Source organism: Dermacentor andersoni, chromosome 2, assembly GCF_023375885.2.
Source record: "Dermacentor andersoni chromosome 2, qqDerAnde1_hic_scaffold, whole genome shotgun sequence".
Classification (NCBI taxonomy): Eukaryota; Metazoa; Arthropoda; class Arachnida; order Ixodida; family Ixodidae; genus Dermacentor; species Dermacentor andersoni.
The window spans coordinates 112409491-112430717 of NC_092815.1; the positions used below are offsets into that span (position 1 = coordinate 112409491).

Below are 21227 nucleotides of genomic sequence, written 5' to 3' on the forward strand. Positions count from 1 at the left end.
AAATCTAAATAAGTATATTCGCGCTCCTATGTTTTCTTCTTCGAACGCTCCAGCAGTAATCAGGCATCATCAGTGACCAGGTACTGGCATTCCCATTCCGCGTGACATCAGTCGTAGTGCAATCCACGCGGACAACAAAGAAGACGAATGACTGCTAGATTCAGATGAAGCAGCAAGCAAGCTAGCAAACGAAACCGTCGGCCACCATGAGACGCACCGCCAGCCATGCTTCGTCAACGTTTGAAGAAATGCTCGAGAATCGGGGACCCAAGCTTGACGTTGCCACCACCAGACGGTTGAGCTCATTGACGGACACTCCGGGGGGCCTCGTTGTTCCAGCTTCAAGGGCGCCGCCGTTGAGCAAGATACGCAGCACTTCTCGTAGCGCGCTTTCTCAAAGGGGCGCATCTCCAGGTAGTCTGATTCCTTGGGGTTCCGTTGATGCGACCATGGCCACCCCATCTTTGGCTCCCAGCCATGCGCCTTACGCCTCGACGTCGGTCGCTCATGTGTCGACTTCGGCTCATGAAAGAAGCCCAGCATCGCGACACGCCAGCCAAGAGCAATTCAAAACGGCGGCACCAAGACCGGTAATTTATTCACTAAGAAGCCAGAAGTTCTCGTCGAGATCATTGCCGGAAGTGAACGTGGATGCGCAAAAATTTGTAAGCTGCGGTGTGGAAGGTCGTTCTATGGACTGTGTTCGTGTAGAAAACAGCAACAAAAGCACGGTCCAGGTTCCAGACGAAGAGCATGGTAGAATGGCTGCCACTGAGTACGCACTAGCGCCGAACTATGCGCGTTCTGACTTCGATGGATCTCCTTCGAGCACAGGCGTCGCTGCGTCAAGTTCAGGAGTAGTCGTGCATCAAGAGTACAGTGGTACGACAGCAGCGTCAAGCCTGGAAGCCTCGGCTAGTCTCCAAAACGGCGGCCGACAGCGGCAGGAAGTGACAAGAGAGAAACCTCTAATTTTCCCGCAGCCTCGTTCGAGGGAAATCTTCGTAATTCAGGGCCATAGCGAGTCAGCTAGCAGAACCTATTCGGATGCAGCTACTGGGCACGACGCCTCGCTGAAAAACTTGGTTCCTGCAACGGTGAGACCGGAAAGGGTAGTGGCCAATCCTCGAGCGGTCAGCGACCAAGTACGTGGACTGAAACACTCGAAGAAGGAAATTCTGTTGGGGGATCCTGACGTGACCGCAGGAGTCATCGGGACGGCCCTTGGATGCAGCAGAGAAAGGCCAACTTCGCGACGCTTAATATCGCCACCTGCTCAAGAAGAATCTTTAACAACCATAATGCTCAGGGAGGAGATTCCAGCAGCAACAGCGCGCATCAGAGCGCACCCTTTCACGCTTACAAGCAAAGGTGAAACAGTGAAGAGACCGGACGCAAGTAGAAGCGAGGTGCGTCAGAAAATTGTTGCGGCAGAAGACCACCCGAAATATGTCGCGCCGTCTATCGCGCCACGCGATAATTCTCCAAGCAGTAAGAAAGCAGTACTTGTGTCAGAGGAATTTTCACTGCCGAGCGACGCTTCGGAAAGCACAGAATTGCCATCACTCGTTACGGCACCGTTAAATCCCATGACATACCGATTGTCCAGATCGCGTGCTCCTGATGCTCCGCGGCTCGTTCCTCCAGAGAAGAAACAATCAAAACTGAGTCTCGCAGGAGGTGGGGAGGCTTCGTCGGACAGTGATGATGTCTCGGCGAAACGAAAGAGCTCGCAGCGCTCGACCAAGGACAGTCCCAGCAGACAAAGAAGTAAAAGGACTGCTCAAACACCCCGCCAAGGGGAAGTACCCGCAAGTGCCGCTGCTGATGTGCTTGATGATGGCGAAGCAGAGCTGGTCGCAGCCGAGGAATACCTCCTTTACCCAGTTGCAGTGTGCCTCGCATTTGTTCTTATTACGGTGCTCGGCCTCCTATTCTTGCCTGCTAATTGGCAATCTTTTCAGAACGCAAGTGGAGCAAGAACTCTGAAGGGGCGATCTAGTGTAACATGCAGGTCCGTCGGCTGTCTGCAGAACGCCTTATATCTGAGTGCCCTTCTATCGTGGGGTAGCAAAAAGCCTTGCAACGATTTTTACGCCTTCGTGTGTCTTCGATGGACAAATGCGTTTTCCTCACCCTTCGAGAGTTCAGTCTCAGCCAACGACGACTACGTAGCATTTTTGGAGCAGAGAGTCCACGCGACGCTTCAAGACAAATATCGGAAATCTAAGGCGATCCGACCGCTCAAGGACCTGTACAAAAAATGCGGCAACTACGAAGTCATTGAAGAATCGGGCTGGGACGCACTCAGGAATCTTTTCTCCGAGTTATCTTTAGTTGACTTTCCGCTGACGCCCCTGACATCGACTAACCTCTCGGTCTGGAAAATAGCTGCTGAGTTACTCCGGAAAACCGGCACCGCTGCACTGCTTAGCGTCGGCGTCGCCTTCCATCCTGTGTTTACGGCCATAGACATAGCCTCGGTTGAACCACCCGAGCTAATGACCAGAGAAAACGTCGGAATCGGAGATGCAGTCAACCTGTATGCCACAGCCATTTTCTGGGCGACGCGCTTATCCCAGGGCAGATCTTCGTGGCCGTCAGTCGCCGTCGCCACGGAAAAATTTGCGGGGGACATCGAGAGGCTTACTCAGCTCAGGACAAAAGGCAGTAGGGCACAGCTCCAAACTCTCTCCATTCGATCGCCTTTGCTGAAATTCTTGAGTGAAGCTATCGGCGGATTTCAGGTGAGCTTCTTCTCTGCCGAGACACCAGCAGTTCTTATCCACTCACCCGACCTCGTCAGTCTCGTCGTGAACATGGTGGAACGCACAGAAACGCACGTCGTCGTGAATTACCTCGGCCTACGAGTTATGATCCAGGTGGCACCGTTCCTACCCTATTCAGGGCTGAACGACATCGACGGTGCTTTCATTTACGGTAAGCGCACCACCAAAGCTCCCCGTTCGCGACTTTGTGTGCGGGCCGTCGAGAGAGCGTTGTTTCCAGCCGTACATATTCACTTATTTGGCGAGACAAAACTAAAGAAGTTAGCGTCCGTGTTGGTGAATTTTGTCCACCTCATCGTCGACGAGTTCAACGCAGTGGTCGATGATTCTCTGCTCTTTGACAACCGCTCCAAGAAGGCCCTCAAGCACATACTGGCGAAGACCGATTTCCAAGTGCTTGCGCCGAGCTGGACGAAGAACGCGGCGTTAGTACTAACGTACCTCGATAGCTTACCTGCTGTCGAAGCAAACAGGTCGGCCCTCAGCACCTACGTCGAATACCACCAGCGCACTTTCGTGTACGCCTTGGAACGCGGAGCGAGAACGCGCTGGAGTGGTTCGGCATTCAGCGACGACTGTTGGCACGAATCGAACCCTTGGACAGTGTACGTACCGCTTCTCGCCTTCAATGGGACGCAGGTCTTGGACAAGGGCCTCCTGGACGCCATGCAGATTGCGCGACTTGCACCGAGACTCGGACGATGCCTCTTCGACATGCTCCTGGAGGCAGCCGACTCGAACAAGGACGACGAGCGCTGGTTGACGGACAGCACCTGGCGGAACCTCATCGATGCCGAATCGATTTTCAAGCAGCAGCTGGTTGATATGCGATTTGGTCACCTGCGCGACGTATTGGCATCGCGCACCGCCTTCAGGGTCTTCAAGAAGGTCGTCGCCAGCAGCGACGTTGTAGACTTTACCGTTATGCGCAAGGGAGGTAGCATGTTCACCTCCGCGCAGATGTTTTTTGCAAGCCTGATGCTGCAAAACTGCGAAGTTAACGGAACATCTCGTAAAATGAGGCCCTCAGCTGACGGTGAGAGGTGGAACACGGCCCTCCGAAACACCAAGGAATTTGCCGAAACGTTCAACTGTAGCCTGGAAACCCATATTAACTGATGGTGATGCCCGAGCAGTTGGATATGAGTGCGTCATCACACTAATACCAGAGACTGTAGTGTCCCTGTTAAGAACTGAATTTTCTAGTCACGAAAGAGGTAACCCTTTCAATTATGTTTAGAAACAACTTTTTCATACTTGTTGTAGTTGTGCCATGTCATTAGCTGAATGCTTCCTCGTGATGTTGGCTCGTTAGCAACGACGACACCCCGCTTATTGCCGCTGCATGTGGCGATCGGTAAACGTACTAAGAAGCCAACTCTGCGATTTGCTTTGCAGAGTAACCTCTTGGTGGTTGCTGAGTCATGGTACTCGAATAATTGCCTCTTAAGCCTATAAAACAGCTTGAAACATCCAGCCTCATTTGCTCTCTTAAACAGCATAAACTGGACTGAAGTTGTACACATTAGAAAGCACAGAAAAGCATATGTCAATACTTCTGTCAAAAATCAGGCTTTTTACGATGCACGTCGTAGTGGGAGACCCCGAATTAATTTTGACCACATGATTTTTTTTTTTTTTGACGTATGTGCAATGCACGGTACACGGGCAATTTTTTTTTCTTTTTTTGCATTTCGTCCCCATTGAAGTATCGCCGCCGCGACCTCGTGCTTAACACTAGAACACCGTAGCCGCTAAGACACCCCGGCGGACATCTCTGTCGTTGTCCGCTTTACGTTGTCTCCTTTGCTTCAATACACGACAGCGTTTTCTTTTTTTCTCTTTTTTACTTTGATAGTTTGTTCCAATTTTAAAGCGAAACTTTCTTTGCCTACCACTCCATGCTTTCACCTGGTCGGCCGCTCGGTCTCTTGTCCCATTTGACGCCCCCACCCCCACCCCCTACCTCGCAGTATAGCAGCCTTCTACTCCAGACTGTAATTAAGATGTACCAACTAGTGCACCAAGTTCTGCTAGACTTCATTTCTGGTGTTGTGGGGCGTTCCTTCTGTGTAGGCGCTCCGTTTGTCTATCTCTTATTTTAGAGACAGACAAACGAGCTCATCGATTTTTAGAGCTAGTGTTGTGATTCGGTCACAATCGCACATTTGTTGTTGTTGCTGTTGTTGTTGTTGCTGCTGCTCGGGGTGGTGGTTGTGTTGTTGTTACTTCAAAACATGACTCATACCGCGCACGACGGGGATTCGCCACAATGTTACTTGTTCCTAGGCGACGTGGTACATCTGAATGACAACCTGAAGAGCACAGACACATGCGCATACCGTGTATAGCGAATAAAAATAGGAGACGGACAAACGGAGCACCAGCGCATATGTTTGCGTCTTTCAGGCAGTCGTTAAGCTGTACCAAAAATTTCATGCGCATGTATTTGCACCTTTCAGACTGTAATTAAGATGTACCAACTAGCGCACCAAGTTCTGCTAGACTTCATTTCTGGTGCAGTGGGGCCTTCCTTCTGTGTAGCTTCGTCGGTCTCTTATTTTGGAGACAGACAAACGAGCTCATCAATTTTTAGAGCTAATGTTGTTCCTTTTACGCTTGGCGATAACGCGAAGAACGACACGGTAGCTTTGAGTTTTTCTTTTATCTTTATTAGTCGATCGAAGTGCCTTGCCTGGGGATTCCAGCGATGATGTCGTTTTCTATACCACATTCGTTCGTTCCACGAAGAATTTTGAAGTACCCTGCAAGAACGAAAAGAAATTCTGGCATAAACCATCGTAGGTGACTGTCAAAGTCAGCAACAACTTTGTTGCATGACCCTGTTTCCCATAGAGTTTCCTACGATAATGATGCTGCCGATCACCGTGTCATTCCGTGATGCGCGACAAGCCTTATGGGCACATGCGCCAACACACTTACTGCAACGCGATATCTGCTAACTACAAGACGCGCGAGTGGTCACATAATTGAAACGTGATCCGGTGCGCGCCATGTGCTCGCCCCTGGTAACGTGTTGGAGACGACGTCACCGCACGCATCTGTGTTGGACGCGCGCTTTCCTTTCATCGCCAGCGCTTTATCTAGGTTTCATTATCGCTGGCGCTGCTCTCCAATCGCGCGCTCCACTCTCTTCGCCTGCGCACATGTGCGTAATCCTCTAGCCTCCCGCTCTTCTTCTCCATAAATCTTGTTGTGTTCTACGCCTATATATAGACCGAGAAAAAGCCATGATGTAAAGTTGGTGAAGTAGTTCGAAAAAAAAAAAATCTATCACTTTAAAACCGCGCTATTAAAGCAGATAACATGCGTAGCTAACGTATTCTTATTTATTTATTTGTTTATTTATTTACTTATTTATTTATTAATACTGGAGGCCACTACTTTGGCTGAAGCAGGACGGGCTCTTCAGCAAGCAATAAGAAAGTACAGACAAGCGTAAGTCATGTTGCATAATATGAACATAATGTATAAACAGAAGCGGGGATCGTACTTCGACATTGCTAAAATTCACAGGAATGCTTTGCCAGTGCATCCAAAAAATAATTTGACTCAAACACAGCAATGGGAAGTGAATTCCACTCGCTCAGTTCCAGGGGAAAAACCGTACTGTAATATAGATTGAAAACCAAGGAAACATCACCCGGAAAAATTTCGATAGAACATTTTCAGCACTCATGTTTTCTAAAAAAGGCTTAACGAAAGAACGACGGAAGGAATCTCATTCACTCACTCACTCACTCACTCACTCACTCACTCACTCACTCACTCACTCACTCACTCACTCACTCACTCACTCACTCACTCACTCACTCACTCACTCACTCACTCACTCACTCACTCACTCACTCACTCATGGATCGAACGATCCATCCATAAATTATTCAAGGAACTAGTTTATTTTATGTTTACCTTTGTCGCCCCAGTTTGGATTCCATGAGTTGGCTACAAGCCAGTAGGGCACGCCATTTTCCGTGCCCCATCCCAAGATTTCGACGGCGTGTCCGCTCTGCTGGTCGCTGCTAAGCCTCTGGTAGACGCCTGCACGTTATATTAGTAAGGCTCATTAAATTTATTTTCACACCCCATGACATACACAGGTATCGCGAGTTTAGTCGTGCGTCATTTCCTCCTTTGAATGCCGCTAACCTATGCGCGTTGTCGACGCTGGCTTCAGTGTCAAGGATTAGGGCGAGTTAGAACTACTAGAAGGATTACACGATTCACACAATTTCACACAATTCATCATCATTACCATGACAATCATCATCCTGTCCGCTGCAGGACGAAGGCCTCTCCCAGCGATCTTCCTGTACTCCCGCCTTGCTCCAGTTCATATGCTCTAGCTCGTATCGTACGCCCATCGTATGACCCCGTCGTATGAAGACACAATTTCTTGCCGTCTATTTATTATGCGGCAGTGGGCTTTGGCTGCATTTACTATTTTGCGTAGGACCCATAGTACTTCCAGCTCTCCCCTTCAAAAGAGATCCTCCCCCTTTCCAGTTGCAAACTACCTTTGGTTGGATACATTTAGCAGCAGAGTGACCTTCCTAATTTATCGTTGTGTATGTTCTGGCATTTTTGTGCTTTGCGTACCCTCCCACCTCCTATCGCCATTGTTCTTCCTATCCTTACCAACACCATGGCACCTGCTCGAATCATTCGCCAAAATTTTACCATTTAGGTCCCCCGCAGGCTAGCACGCTCCTGTGGCTGCACCACTGCTATAAAAAAAAAAACTAATTTCAGAGATAGCTTTTTGTAGACCTTGCCATTAAAGTCACAATTATGGCTCTCTGTTTATTTGAAGCCTTTATCTGAACCGCGGGAACGTGACTTTCATCATTGCGGATTTCATTAACGCGCCATATCCGTCGGGAATATGTTGCCTTTCGCGCTCCGCAAGCAACACGCTATCATCGGCCACATCACACTGAATGAAAAATGTGGAGGCAAAACCGTCAAATGGCCCATGGAGCGAAAAAGCCGGCGTCTGTCGTCTGTAGCAGCGGAACGGCACCTAAATTCGCATGACATTGGCTGCGACGCCACGTCACGAAAGCACCTCGACGGAGCAAAGCGGGCGAGAGGGAACACCTCCTGCTGCGATAGCGTGCCAGCCGTTACGTGAGGGGAGAGGGCCTCGCCGCGACGCCTCGTCACCCTCGCTCTCGGAAGCCGGCACGCAGTACCCGAGCCAGCACCGCACGTAGCGCTATCGCCTGCCAGCCTTGGTCGCTGCTCCTGCTTCCTCGGTCTCTCGTCACGCAGGACGTCATGCAGGCTGCTGCTGCTTGCTGGCCCTGGCAGCGCGTACCGCTATGATACATTACTCGCAGCGCAAAACTCAAAAGACCGCTCAGCGCCGTTCAATTGGACATTAATGCTTTCGCATGCACAACCGATAAGAAGTACTTAAGTGTCCCCGGAATTTCGTGATGGATGAAGCGGACGCGAATACTAACCAATGTTGTTAATTACGCACCGCGTGCCCTCTGAGAGCACGTGGTTGAACCACTTGCTGCCCACCATGAAAGAGCCTTTAGATACAAACTGGTCCCTTGGTGTCGTCATCTTTAACAAACGGTCACTGCGATAGCAGTTAGATGCTCGAAATCGAGTTTGCTGTGTCCATCCGCATTTCTCATTATGTCGACGACGACGTCGTTGTCATCGTATCGTCCTCAAGTTACCACCTCATCAACATCACCCTCGCCACAATGCGAAGGAAAACTAAACTCTGCCCTGCACCGCCACTGGAAGAGAACTCATGTTCCTGCAACAATGTGCAGCTGGAGACCGGACGCACTAACCACTGTGTTATCCCGCAGCATTGCGGCATGTAAGTTTATTCGGGGCTTTCCGCCCCCGATAGGGTCTAAGAGTGATGGTGTTTGTTCATGTGTTTCCGATTCCACAACAGTCACACAACAGACGAGGACGACGTTGTGCGCAGCACAAAGATGTTCTTCCTGGGAATGTGGTGGTCTCCGCCGTGAGGGCCTGGTGCTGCTGCAGCAAATATGCTCAAAACCGGAGGAATCGCTGCAACCTTCTGAGTTATTTTCCAGTCATGTTTACAAATTCTTTTTTTTTATTTCTTATAATCGATTTCTTTCTGAAAACATGAAACTTTATACCAGGATTCTTAGTTTTATTTGGGTGTATACAGTTTTCTTTATCGCTACACCCTAACTCATCCTTTTGTTTTTAGATTACACACCCGAAATCTTATCTAATACACATAGTGGATATGAGTATTCATATCCGCAATGCGTACTGTACTTCTATCCACTCAGCTCTTACTCATATCACGTGAAGACTCAGAGTCAAGAACACCGACATGAAAATTGAAAAAAAAAGATGCTTGCATATAACAGATATCTTACTTACCGTAAAATGGAAATAATTAGAAAAGTTGAACATATGATTGGGTATACTAACGACACCAAGAAAGGGAAGGCGCCAATATAGTATGCACGCATATTCGAGTTAGGGTTACAGGCTATAGCGCGTACGAAAATGAGCGCAAACGAAAGTCTTTTCAGTGTGCATACGTTAACCTTCTGAGTCTGTTTCTGACACCCTCGAAATAGTCCTTACCGCTTTTGTAGGAGAAAAAGTCAGCGTAGACGTCGAAGTCCGCTTCGACGGGGCCATTCTTGAATATCTCGGTCTTTATTTGCGTCTCGTCAGCCGCAATGGAGTAAACTTTCTCCCCTGCAAAGAGAGCGGACGCTGAGAAAGCGCAAGCCACAGCTTCTGCAAAAAGCAGTCACAGGTGTTGTACCATGCTATGATGAACCAGTTGGCAAAAAGAAAATGTTGCTAGTCAGTTAAAGGGCTCAGTGTGTCTACAGTGGTGACACATTTTTGTTTTCACTCTCAAGGAGAAAGCAATGTGAACATCGACGCATGCGCTAATACCTTTCTGCTGTGCACTCTAACACCAGCGTTGTAGAACTTCTGCAGTGCCCTCTAACATGGCTGTTGAGGAACTTCAGCCATGGACGCGTATGATCAGCATTTCACTCTGAGCTCCACTCCATAAGTCTCGGCTACGGCGTCTGCCACATCCTCATTATCATTTCCAAGCGCTAAATCCGACGAATCAATCAGTCAACCACTTTTTGATCTTTGATCTCCAGACCATTTCCCCCGTGTTCTCCTCGTGTTAATCTTGCCTCGACCATCTTGCTGTCTTTTGCTAATTGCACGCTCGTTAGCTTCATTTCGACTATCTTTGTTAGCCTCAAAGTTTGGCTTTCATGCCTATACCGGTAGGAATATAATCTTTTTCTTTTAATGCAAATGATGTTTTGCCTCCCATCAGCTATATTGTGGTAGGTGGGTGCTTGTCTCATCTCGTTTCGGGCCTCTCTAATAAAATACAGCGGCGTATGCACCAGGGTACCCCAGAGTAATGACTCCCTACTCTACTAATTAGACCACAAACGCATGCACACTTCTCTCGTGTCAACTAATGCTTTGAAACGACATGGGTCACGTCACGTGCCGATAACCTGCTTAGAAAAGCGAATGCACGTGCGCGCGCGCAAGTTCTCGTTACTCCACAAACGCACCAATGGATGGCGTTAATAATTGTCAACGCAACCGAGGTCCTTCGCGTGCGTTACGGCGCGTAGCAACAAGTTGCTTTCAAAAGCGGCAGCGCAAGAGTTTCTCTTATCCTCGACTTCAGTTATACTGGATGCTAAATCCTGCGCTTCCGCAAGGTCAGCGACCTGCCTCATTCGGTCTGAATTTAACATTTGACAACAAGAACGACAGAGAGGGCGAGCAACTAAACGTATTTCTTTCTTTCCACCATCTTTTTTAAATGCAGTAACTTGAACTTAAGCATGCCAAAAGATTTAATGACGAGTCGACATCACTCCTCTAACATCATTGCCATGATGGTCACTAAAACAGGATTGTGTTGGCTGATATTTGCTACATATTTTCCGTAATAAAGCAACAGATTGTTATCTTATTCACAATGTTTTCACCCATTTCTAAATATTAGTGTACCCAAATGCACTCTGTACTCACCGGCGTAACTTTCCGATGCCGCGTGACGACGCTATGAAGGCCGTCGGTGTACGGCGACATCCGGTTAAATGCGCTCTATTGGGGCTCGCGTTTATTATTGGCTATGCTAATAATTTCTAATAAAACACTCAAGTAAAAACTTGAGGAGCTGATTACCTTGTCTAGATGTTCCTCCATCGACTCAGGAAATTTTGCGTCCGCGCAAGTTCTACTTACGGCTAAGACGCTTTCCTACGAAGGGGAAATACGTGCAAGCACAGAGACCGGTATACCACAAATTCAAAAATGTTTTTCTTGCTTAAAACAAAAATTAATTTGATAACAGTTTCTCAGTTTGTAGACAATAAATGTTTCTAATAAATACACTATTTAGCGTATTATTACCCCGACCACTTCAATGCTAAATTTACGACTAAACATAGGCTAAAAGTAACTTTTTTGCCACTTTGTCGCCAGCTGTACAGGCCATTTCACGCTATGTTCGTCCCGAATTATTTTTCCCTTACAGTACAACTTTCTGGTAATTAGTTACTATGAAATCTGACCTTTCGGTAAAACTTATCTTTCTGCAAAAAAAAATAAAAAAAAATCCCGCTATGCACCAAATGTTGCATATTTAATGCCGTATAAAAAAACTCACGGAAACGTAAAGATGATAAAACCTTTTTTAAGTGAAAAGTCTATCTTCATTCTCAAGGGAAAATTGTGTGCTCGCCTAATTTAAACCGAAAATTTTTTGACAATGCATTTTACGACTTATACTTTCGAGCTTTCTAAAAAATTTCACATGTTCCTAGCGCTGCTGAAAAGTTTTTTTCGCAAAAATGTTTTACAGAAAGACTTCTTGCTTTAAATAGATAGTCCTCAATTTTTTTCAAAGAAATCGCTGACGGTCGAGTGCCAAGGTTGGGACAGTTAGCGCGGAAAAACCCAGTGACTTTATGGCACGCTGGGCACAGTCAACTCTTCTCCACGTGCCCAAAAGTTTTTCTACCGAAAAGCTGCGGGAGTCCAAGCAGTCAACAGCAGACTTGAGTGTTCTTCGTTCGGCCGCACATTGAGGGCAGACGCAAAGTACGTGAGCTATTGTCTCGGGAGTGTGACAGACTTCCCTTCTTTTCATGCACGTCACTTGCCTATGGTAGGCAAGAAAGCACTAGCTACCATTGTAGCAACATCCGAATAGCTTCGTTGTGAACTTTGAGTACTCGGCGATGCTAAACACGTTAATGGAAACTGTTTCGCACCAGCGTGCGTCGAGTTCCTTTTGGTCTCGGACGCTTCCATGTATGATCCGGAACGTGATGCATAAATGCCTGATGCATATTTAGGACATGCGTCAGTGTCACGGCAGTGCACTTGGAAAACGTATTGGATGGCACAGGTTGTGTTTCGCAAAATGTTCATTCTTTGTTATCATTTCTTCGGCAAAACAGGCATTCTTTAAAAATATGTCAATACGTTTATTGGCCATTAAAAATGTATAAACATTTGTTGTCGTCGTCGTCGTTGTTGTTGTTGTTGTGATACCGTCATCACTCTTTCGCACGCGAGCATAGCATGATACATGCGAGCCTGAACATATTCCAATGGAACATATTTCAGAGTCGGCTTTTCCACAATAGCCAGCACTACGTGGAGAAGCCGACATCTTTAATTACCGTCGTTTTATCGATGAAAGCAATATTACTGCGTGGACTCGTATGTGCCCGTAGAGGAGTATACGTCACCATGGGAACAACGATTGTCGTCGTGAAACGAAACAGCAGAGCGTATTAGCATAACTGTACCATTATATCGCTGCCGTTGTCGCCGCCGCTAGATGCGATGCGCGCATGTGCTATGATGTATAGCCAACGAATACAGCTGAAACATGGCCGGTGTGCTAACGGTATAGAGTTTGCGCTATGCCAGAATAATAGTCCGCAAAATAAATGCGCATTGGCTGGCGTCGCACACAAGCCATCCTTATTCTGAAACTGACGTTGAACAAATTGAGCGATAAGGGTACCTCCGTTGTGCCATCAAGACATTCGGTATGTAGTGGCGCACGACGAATCCCGAAGGCGTTTCATGCGCGGTGTGCCGAGCCGTTGTGGCGATATTCGTGTCGTAACAGTTTCATCATTTGTTACAATTTCTTCGCGGCACTGACTTCGTTCAAATATTTCTGAACACGTCGTCACAGCCTCTGAAACTGTATAGGCTCTTCTTTTTTTTTAATATATAGCCAAGCTGCAGTAGATGAGGTCAGTAGCAGATTAGTGATGTAAAAAATTGGACGTATGGAACACATGGAAAGCCGAACAAAATGTAGGAATGTAGGAAAGCACAAATTAAAGTGTGAAGAACGTCGGCAGAGTAAATAATAGAATCTTTAGATGATTAAAATTATCAGAAAGAATATCAATGCGCCGTCAATGGCAGTCTCATGCGAGAAGAGCATTATCATTGTCGCTAGGGCATTTCTTCGGAGTACTACTGGGCGGGGGCGGCTTGTAAAGTTCCGAAGGTCATGTTGTCATCGCCAGTCGGTTCTGTCGGGCGGTGGCACAAAGCAATCACAAATAATTTCTTGTCTTTCTCTTTTTTTCTCATTTTTGCTCTCCTTCGTCTTTTTAGCACCTTATTCGTGCGATTCACTTACGGCTCGTGTTCAGTATCAAGCAGGAATCGGTGGGTTCGTAGGCGGTGACGCGCCAAGATTACGTGCTTTTCGATTTCGAGATCGATCTCTCTCGTCATCTCCCTCTTTCTCCCATATTGCCTTGGCGCCACGTTTGGCATTAAACGGCGTGATCAACAGTACAGAGCGTTGTTTTTGATTGAAATGACAACCTGCCACATCTCACTGCAGGCCTCCCAGTACTACGTAACCGCTGAGCGACAAACTTTTAGAACTGGCGCCGTGAAACTCTTCAAAAACACAAATAACAAAGAAAGAAAGAATGAACACAAACCAGGAATAGGTCAAACTTGTCCGATTTGTGTCATTTTCTCATTACCTTATTTGTCCTTCAGTGCTCGTTTAGCCAGCAGTTTAGAAGAATTGCGGCTTGCCAAGTAAGACCTACTTGGTGAGCCAAATTAAGCCTTTGAGCTGCTTTTAAACGCAGACGCTGTCAGCCGCGTCGAGCATTTTACCCTTGTACTTGTCCTCGCTGTAGTCCGTCTCGTAGCCCTTGCGGCAGGCGTGCGTACAGCGGGGCGTCGGTGAGATGTGTTCGCTGCAGTTTGGCAGTGGCCCCACGGTGTGGTGCTCGCAGGGCGGGAAGTCGTACGGCTGGCAGCCGTCGTCGGTACCGTGCAGGCCTCCTGACACGATACCCCGGTCCCTGTAGAACTGCCACGCGGCTGACGGGAAACCGCCGAGGCAGCTGCGGAAACAGCGCGGGAACGTTGCTCGGATGAGCGGACAACGCCAGCAAAACGCTACAACGCCTCTGCGTTGTAAGAGAAAGCCAGCTCGGGGCCAACTCCGATTTTACTATTGGAATATGCGTGAAGCGGAGAAATCGTCTGGTTATACAACCGCTGCACCAATTTGAATTACATTTGTTGAATAGAAGAAAGAAAGCGTTATGTGCATCAAGTGTAGCGAGCAGAATTTTGATTTAGGACTTTATAGTTTCTGCAAACATTGCATAAAATTGGCAGGCCTAAAGAAATAAAAGCGAAATTCTATATGAGGCACGGAACTTGCGAACTTGCACTAAAAACAAATATCGCACTTACGTAGCCGGCATCTGTTAGGGCATCTGAAGTAGACATATTTGACACTAAGTTTCTAGCTTTTGTAACATTTTTACAATATTTTCGAAGTATTTTCAAGTCTTACTTACAAATTAGTGGCATATATTTGAAAGCAGTGTAAAGTATATTGGTTTTGCCCGCTTTGGCATGATGAACAGCGGCACCAACAGCGAGCGCACTTTTCATCATGCTGCCTCTCGCTTCAGCGCGAACTAGGCGCGCAAGAGCACCGCGCGCATGACGCACTCCGCTATCTCGGATTGCTTGCCTGCCTGCCTTTGTATCCATCGCAAATTACCTCCAAGATAGGACACGAACTGGACCTGAAAAGCCAACTGGCGACCCTCGACCAGGCCCGGCGAGCCGCGGTCGCCAGTGCAGCTCTGTCAGAGGGAACCATCCAGGAATAAATAGAGCGACGATTTCTGCAATAATAAAGTTCTATCCTCCGCCTCCTCCTCTTCCTCCTCCGCCTCCTCCCGCGGCCGCGCTCAGCCGCACCATGTGTAGCCGTAGCCAGAGTAGAATAGAAGCGGCCTGACCTGCTCACCTCCCTCCAGCCCCTTCAAGCGCGTTCCCAAAGCCCGCTTTCCCCCTCCCCCTCTTACGCGCGCAAGAATAAGGCGCGCTTCCTCCCAGCTCTCCTACCTGGGGCGCACGGGATCAAGCCACACGTTCCCTCACACGTTCCCTCGTTCCCTCACACCTTATCGCACTTGCGCTTTATACAAAACCTCACGGCGACGCCGACGACGACAACGGCAAAAATTTGCCTGGAGTGTGCATATAACTGCTATCGCAATAACGAAAGAACAAGACTTGCGGCAGTTATCAGATTTCAAACGCAGCGAGAAAGAACGGGTTAAATGTCTAGTTATAGCAGGCACGCATTTCACCAATCCAATGAATCGCAACAAATCAACCGACCATATGTCAGGCTCAAATGAGCCTCTATTTCATCAACTCATCAGTTGGAATGAAGCACCAGTATATTTAACTGTCTTCTGAACTTGTGACCCCTGATTCTAAGACTCCTCTCCTGCTTTTGCTTTTCTAGAGAGAGAGAGAGAGAGAGAGAATGAAGAGGAAAGGCAGGGAGGTTAACCAGATATGAGTCTCCGGTTTGCTACTCTACACTGGAGATGGCAGATAGGGGTTAGAAAAACGACAGAGAGGAAAACGCTAAAAATAATTAAAAAAAAGGAACACGCACACATGGAGACACACACACACAAAAGGTGTTCGAGTTAAAGGCGTTCGTAAAGGCCGGTAGATCGCAAAAGGCGCAATAGCACTTGCACGGCCTTCTTCTGTGACGTTAGCTCCCTTCGATGTTGTATAATTATTTTTTCGGATAGCGGTTGGTGGTTCGGTTGGTCAAGTTCGTGGCGAAGGCATTTCCTCTGTGGACTGTATTGCGGGCAGGCGCACAAAATATGGCCAATTGATTTTTCATGGCCGCAGTGGTCACAGGTTGTGGTGTCGGTCATCCCTATGCGGAACACATAGGCTTTGGTAAAGGCAACGCCCAACCACAGTCGATGCAAAAAGCGTGCCGTCTCCACGGCGAAGCTGTGATGGCGCTCGAAGACTTAATGTTGGATCAAGTGAGTACAGTCGCGTATTGCTTAAAAGGGGTTCATTCCATTGTGACATGGTGTACTGCCGAGCAAGCAGGCGGAGCTTCCGTGTTGCGTCAGTTCTGGAAAGTGGAATTGGTACGTGGTGGTCCTCAGTATGGGCTGAACGGACAGCTTTATCGGCCCGTTCATTGCCGATAATCCCGCAGTGACTTGGAAGCCATTGGAAAGTTATTTTATGGCCTGCATCACTTTTATGGCGTAACGTCTCTGTAATGTGAAATATTAGCTGTTCGTGCGGTCCGCGTCGTAAAGGTGACAGTAGAGACTGCAGTGCCGCCTTAGAATCACAGAATATCGTCCACCTGTTTGGCTGTTCATTACCAATGTAGTGAAGGGCACTAAAGATCGCTGCGAGATCTGCTGCCGTCGACGTTGTCGCGTGAGTTGTCTTAAATTTGATTTTTGTGACTGTCGCTGGTACCACGATTGCCGCAGCGGAGCTGTTTGACAAGACAGATCCATCAGTGTAGATATGTGTAGAATCACGGTAGTTCTCGTACAGAAGCAGCAGCGTGAGCGGTTTAAGGGCTGGTGACGATAGATCAGCTTTTTTCGTGATGCCAGGTATAGTGAGATTGATTTTTGTCTGAGCGAGGCACCATGGAGGAACCGAAGGTCTCGCAGCCGGAGCGAAACAAGTTGGCAATGATTCATCATGTGCGGTAATTGTTTGGCTGAAAGATGTGCGAGGTCTGTCCGCTGGTAGAGAGGCTAAGTGGTGAGGAGGAGACCTGGTTAGATGCCTTATATGCTTTTCTATAAATTTATAACGAACCAATAACGGTGATTTGATTAAGTACATATATTTTGTGTGTCCTAAGCGTTACAAATTTCTGCACTTACGACGCGTGGCGTGCATAACTAGTGCACCAGAGGAGTTTAAATTTATTGCGATAGCAATTATATGGACACTCCAAGCGTATTTCTACCGTCGCCGTGATGTTCCGCATAAAGCCTAAGCACGATAATATCGTCGCCGCATGCCGTATGCTCTATGTGCCAGGGAAAGCTTGCGAGGGTCAGCCTCCACTCACTGTACATTTTTTTCTCCGTATAGATAAAGAAACGAGCGTAGACATACAATCACAGTCGGTCACTGTCGCCTACTTTGTTATTCCTTTACCTCCCCCCTCCCCTCTCTCCCCAGCGTAGAGTAGCAAACCGGATCTTCCCCTCTGGTTACCATCCCTGCCTTTCCCCTTTTCTCTGTCTCTTTCTCTTTTCTCCGTATCTTCTTTCGTCCTCTTTTGTGAATAAACGTTTTCTACTACTACCGACGATCGCAGCTGAATCTCGCGCGCGCGAGGGAGGAAGGCGGAGCAGAAGCGCGCCGTCTTCTGTTGCGCGCGAGGCACGGGAGGGAGTTGGGGGGAGGGGCCCCCAGCTCCGGCGGCTTCTGCTTACGGCGCGGCCGCGCGGCCGCCCTATCATGGCAAGCGATCTACGACGTGGACAAAGTACGCGAAGCGCCGGTAGCTTCGTATGCGCCTTTCGACGCTTAGTTGGCGTTGCAGAAACAGACAGCACGAAGGTCAATTCGCTCACTGCGGCTGCCGTGCTTACTCACTCCAGCGTCTTGACAGCAAATTTCCGCGGTCATCCAGCGACATGTGTCCATGTCTACCTGTGTGCTTGACACCGTGCTTGTCAATGTAGTTAGTAAGCGAATGTTTACAAGCTCATACGGCCAATAAAACTAATATGCTTACTGTGTGTGGCTGCCTACTAGCTTGCTGTCGCAATCGACGCTTCGCCTTTCAGGCGAAACTGCGAGTTTTTTTTCTGCACTAAAACTAAAGGCGCACATATGCACCGTGGTATCGACAGGCACCATTGCTTTGTAAAACAGTGATTCGATATGAAAGAGAATACCTGACCAATATTCGAGTGACATTTACTGCACAACTCTGAGTTAGATTAAACTGCAATATTTCATATCTTCTGCGTAGTTTTCGCCCTTGAAGAAGGTCCGCTGTGGTAATTTATTGATTTGGGTTCAACGCGAAGTTCAACTCAAAGTTCTTCACGCGACTATAATGCACCGCTGAGAGGAATTTCACAAACGAGTCACCGAGTAAATTTCCCGTCACCTGACTCAACTTACCCACGACCGCAGCTGCCGCAACACGTCAGGATGTCTTGGGCAGAGATGTTCACTTGCACCTTGCCCTGGCTGTGGATACAGATGCGGTCAGATATGGCTTCGACCGCTCCAAAGGCCTGTGTGAGGCAAGTTTCTGCTCAAGCACGCGTGCTCTCGTTACCTCGTTTGAAAAGCTACAGCCGAGATTCACAATGCTTCTCGCATGCAAGAGGGCTTTGTGATCGGCCATTGGCTTTTTGCCGAACATCTGTGTTAGCTTTATAGCGATATGATTGCGGCAAATTCTTAACTGTGTTCTTAAATAATAATGATATTCTACCAAAGTGTTGCCACTGTGTGATATTTCCTTGCGAGTTCATATTATTATTCTAAAAAAAAGAAGAAATCAGCATGAAGACACACAGGGCAAGAAGCATGTCCGTACCTTGTTTGTTTTACTCTGTTTGTAGATTTGTACCTATCCTTTATTTTTGGCCTACGTCTGGCGCAGGTCGCCGTTTTCGGCTTGCCTACCCTGAGTGATGGTGAAGCTCTTGGATTATTGTTTCTTTTCTCTTTGTTACATAAAAACTGCAAAACGCAGTCTTTCATCGTGTTAAATTTCTTTTTTATGCAAATGACTGCATTGCTTATGCTGAAATTATTGATTTATTTCTGTAGTACGCTCGTCGCGCTTGCTCTTTTGGATTTAGCGATTCAAATATTCATTGCAGTCGATCGGGCGTGAGCACGTTATTTGCATATTTTTACGACTTGATCGAAATTACTGAATGTATCGTTTAATAAACACATGGTTGCAGTAGGCCGGTGCAGAAACCCCACTTGCATAACAGAAGTTAATGGAATCTTGGTCCGCTTCACTAATCCGAACAACTATCTAAGTATTAAAATTGCGCGGCATGACATGGTCAACATATTCGCACGCGTGCTGTCTGTTGCAACAAATGTTAAGAAAAAAATTACCGATAGAATCACTCGGCTTGCAGGCAACTAAAATATTATTGGAGGTAATGACTCGGTTGAAAGCAGCCATCGAAAAGCTTTTCGACACAGAGATTATGCGGCGGCATTTATAACTAAACGCTGTGCAATGACGATCTGCCGCAACTTGTCGCTGCCTGATAGCAATGTTTTACCACAGTGATATAAAACAAAACGCGGACATTTGCCCACGTGCCATTCCTTGCAGAGAAGTATACATAAGAAATAGCCGTTTTACCCCCAATACCCTTTATACGAAACCTGCACTACATCGCGCAGGTTTCGTAAGGCTTCCACTGCCACTCTGCATTCGTGCGTGTCGCCGTGAAACTATTTTTTCAGCACTTACATAAGCTGCTTAAAGCGTTGAAAATGACAAATGTAAGCTTCACTGGGCAGTACGTGCCTGTAATCGAACGCCTTTCCAACCGGCTGACTCTCCCAGGCAGTGTGCTGGTCCACTCCCGAATACGGGGCTATTTGTACAGCGCGCACGGAGCGCTAGAAAGCAGTTCAATAATTGTTAAGTGGACTGACGACTGGACAGAATGTGTTGTGAGACGTTGATCGAAACGAAATGAACATGATTTATAGTGGTAGAATCCAGCACGCTGTTCGGGATTTAAGTAGGAAATATAATTTTAAATAGGCAAGGAAAGTCAGAAAACCCAGTAAGTGGCGAGGCCTGGCGGTGAAATCTTTATACTTAGAAATGAAGTCAAGAGATTACTGTGCGTAAACCGACTGTCACTAAGTACAGTATAATTATTGCTTAATATTGCAGTTAGTATAATATTAGACACTTGCGCTTTATTCTATACGTATTACGAGGTAAAGAAAGTCCACGCTAACAAGCGGGGCTCGCGTCGTCCCACATGCGTGGCGGCGCTCATGCTGTTGTACGCGCGCAAGTATAGCGTTAGCTTGCGAGTACCCACAATTTTATGATCTCCCTTTGATACAATATGCCATCGACAAGTTGTGCCGTAAATCGATGAGTTTCTCACCTTCATGTCGGCGCCTTTGTCACACTATACCGACGCCGAGCTCTCCGCCAACTGTCGGCAGATTGTCAGCGTCGGTAGAGTGTGACAGGCGCCGACGCGGAGGAAGAAACGCTGTCGCCGACAGTCGGCAGACTGAAATCGGTGTCGGGTCGGACTAGTGCGAGTAAGCATTTACCAATCGGCATTCACCAGGCACGCTGCTTGTGGCGGGGACGATGGTCCATCGAATAAGTCGGATTCGTCGCTTCCGCTGCCGCTTTACGTACATTGAAGCATGACGTTCGGGTGCTACTTCGTAAGGATCTAAATTCTGAGCGCGGACGCGAGCTTACATCTTTTGTTGCAGCTCACTTAGGTGTTTGAGAGACGATATCAGAAATCAGAAGCACACGCTTGTCTACAGCAACGCGAACTACGTATATAACGTGTAAAAGCGTCGTTTTGTTTTCGATGCACTTGGTTTCGTTTCGACTAATCAAATACCAAAGCAGTTGGACAGGACACCGCAAGAACACGTACCAATATCGCAGAAATATTTTAACACTTTGGAAAACATGAACTGCAGGAACATCGACTCGATAAACAAAAGAATGCTTTCTCCCATTTACGGCCGCACTCGTCGTCTGCCTCCCACTAGTGCCGGCCTATAATCGCTATCGCGCTCATCTTTCAGAGTTTTCAGCATGGTTCCAGTGAACGAATTCATTCTCACTGCGGATCGAAAAATTCTGATAAAAAATGTTCCACGGCGTTTTTCGCGTTACTACTTCAACATTAGACGGTCTGGTCGTTAAGCTTTCCATTGCACTAAAGAAAGTTGGTACCATGACCATTAGTTGTCAGTCCCTTCGACAACTATTGCCTATAAAAAATG

The 21227-nt window shown here is 47.5% G+C and overlaps 1 protein-coding gene across 1 annotated transcript in view; it reads right to left on the reverse strand.

Annotated features, from left to right (window-relative positions):
- Positions 1-5452: 5452 nt before the first annotated feature.
- LOC126541372 (cathepsin B-like) overlaps positions 5453-21227 on the reverse strand; it is a 34661-nt gene continuing 18886 nt past the window's right edge. The window contains exons 4-8 of the mRNA XM_050188124.3: positions 18366-18481; positions 14010-14242; positions 9417-9533; positions 6723-6851; positions 5453-5554 (exon numbers count right to left, since the gene is read on the reverse strand). Of these exons, the coding sequence (XP_050044081.2) occupies positions 5463-5554; positions 6723-6851; positions 9417-9533; positions 14010-14242; positions 18366-18481 (687 nt within the window). The 3' untranslated portion in view covers positions 5453-5462. The remainder of the gene's footprint in view (positions 5555-6722; positions 6852-9416; positions 9534-14009; positions 14243-18365; positions 18482-21227) is intronic.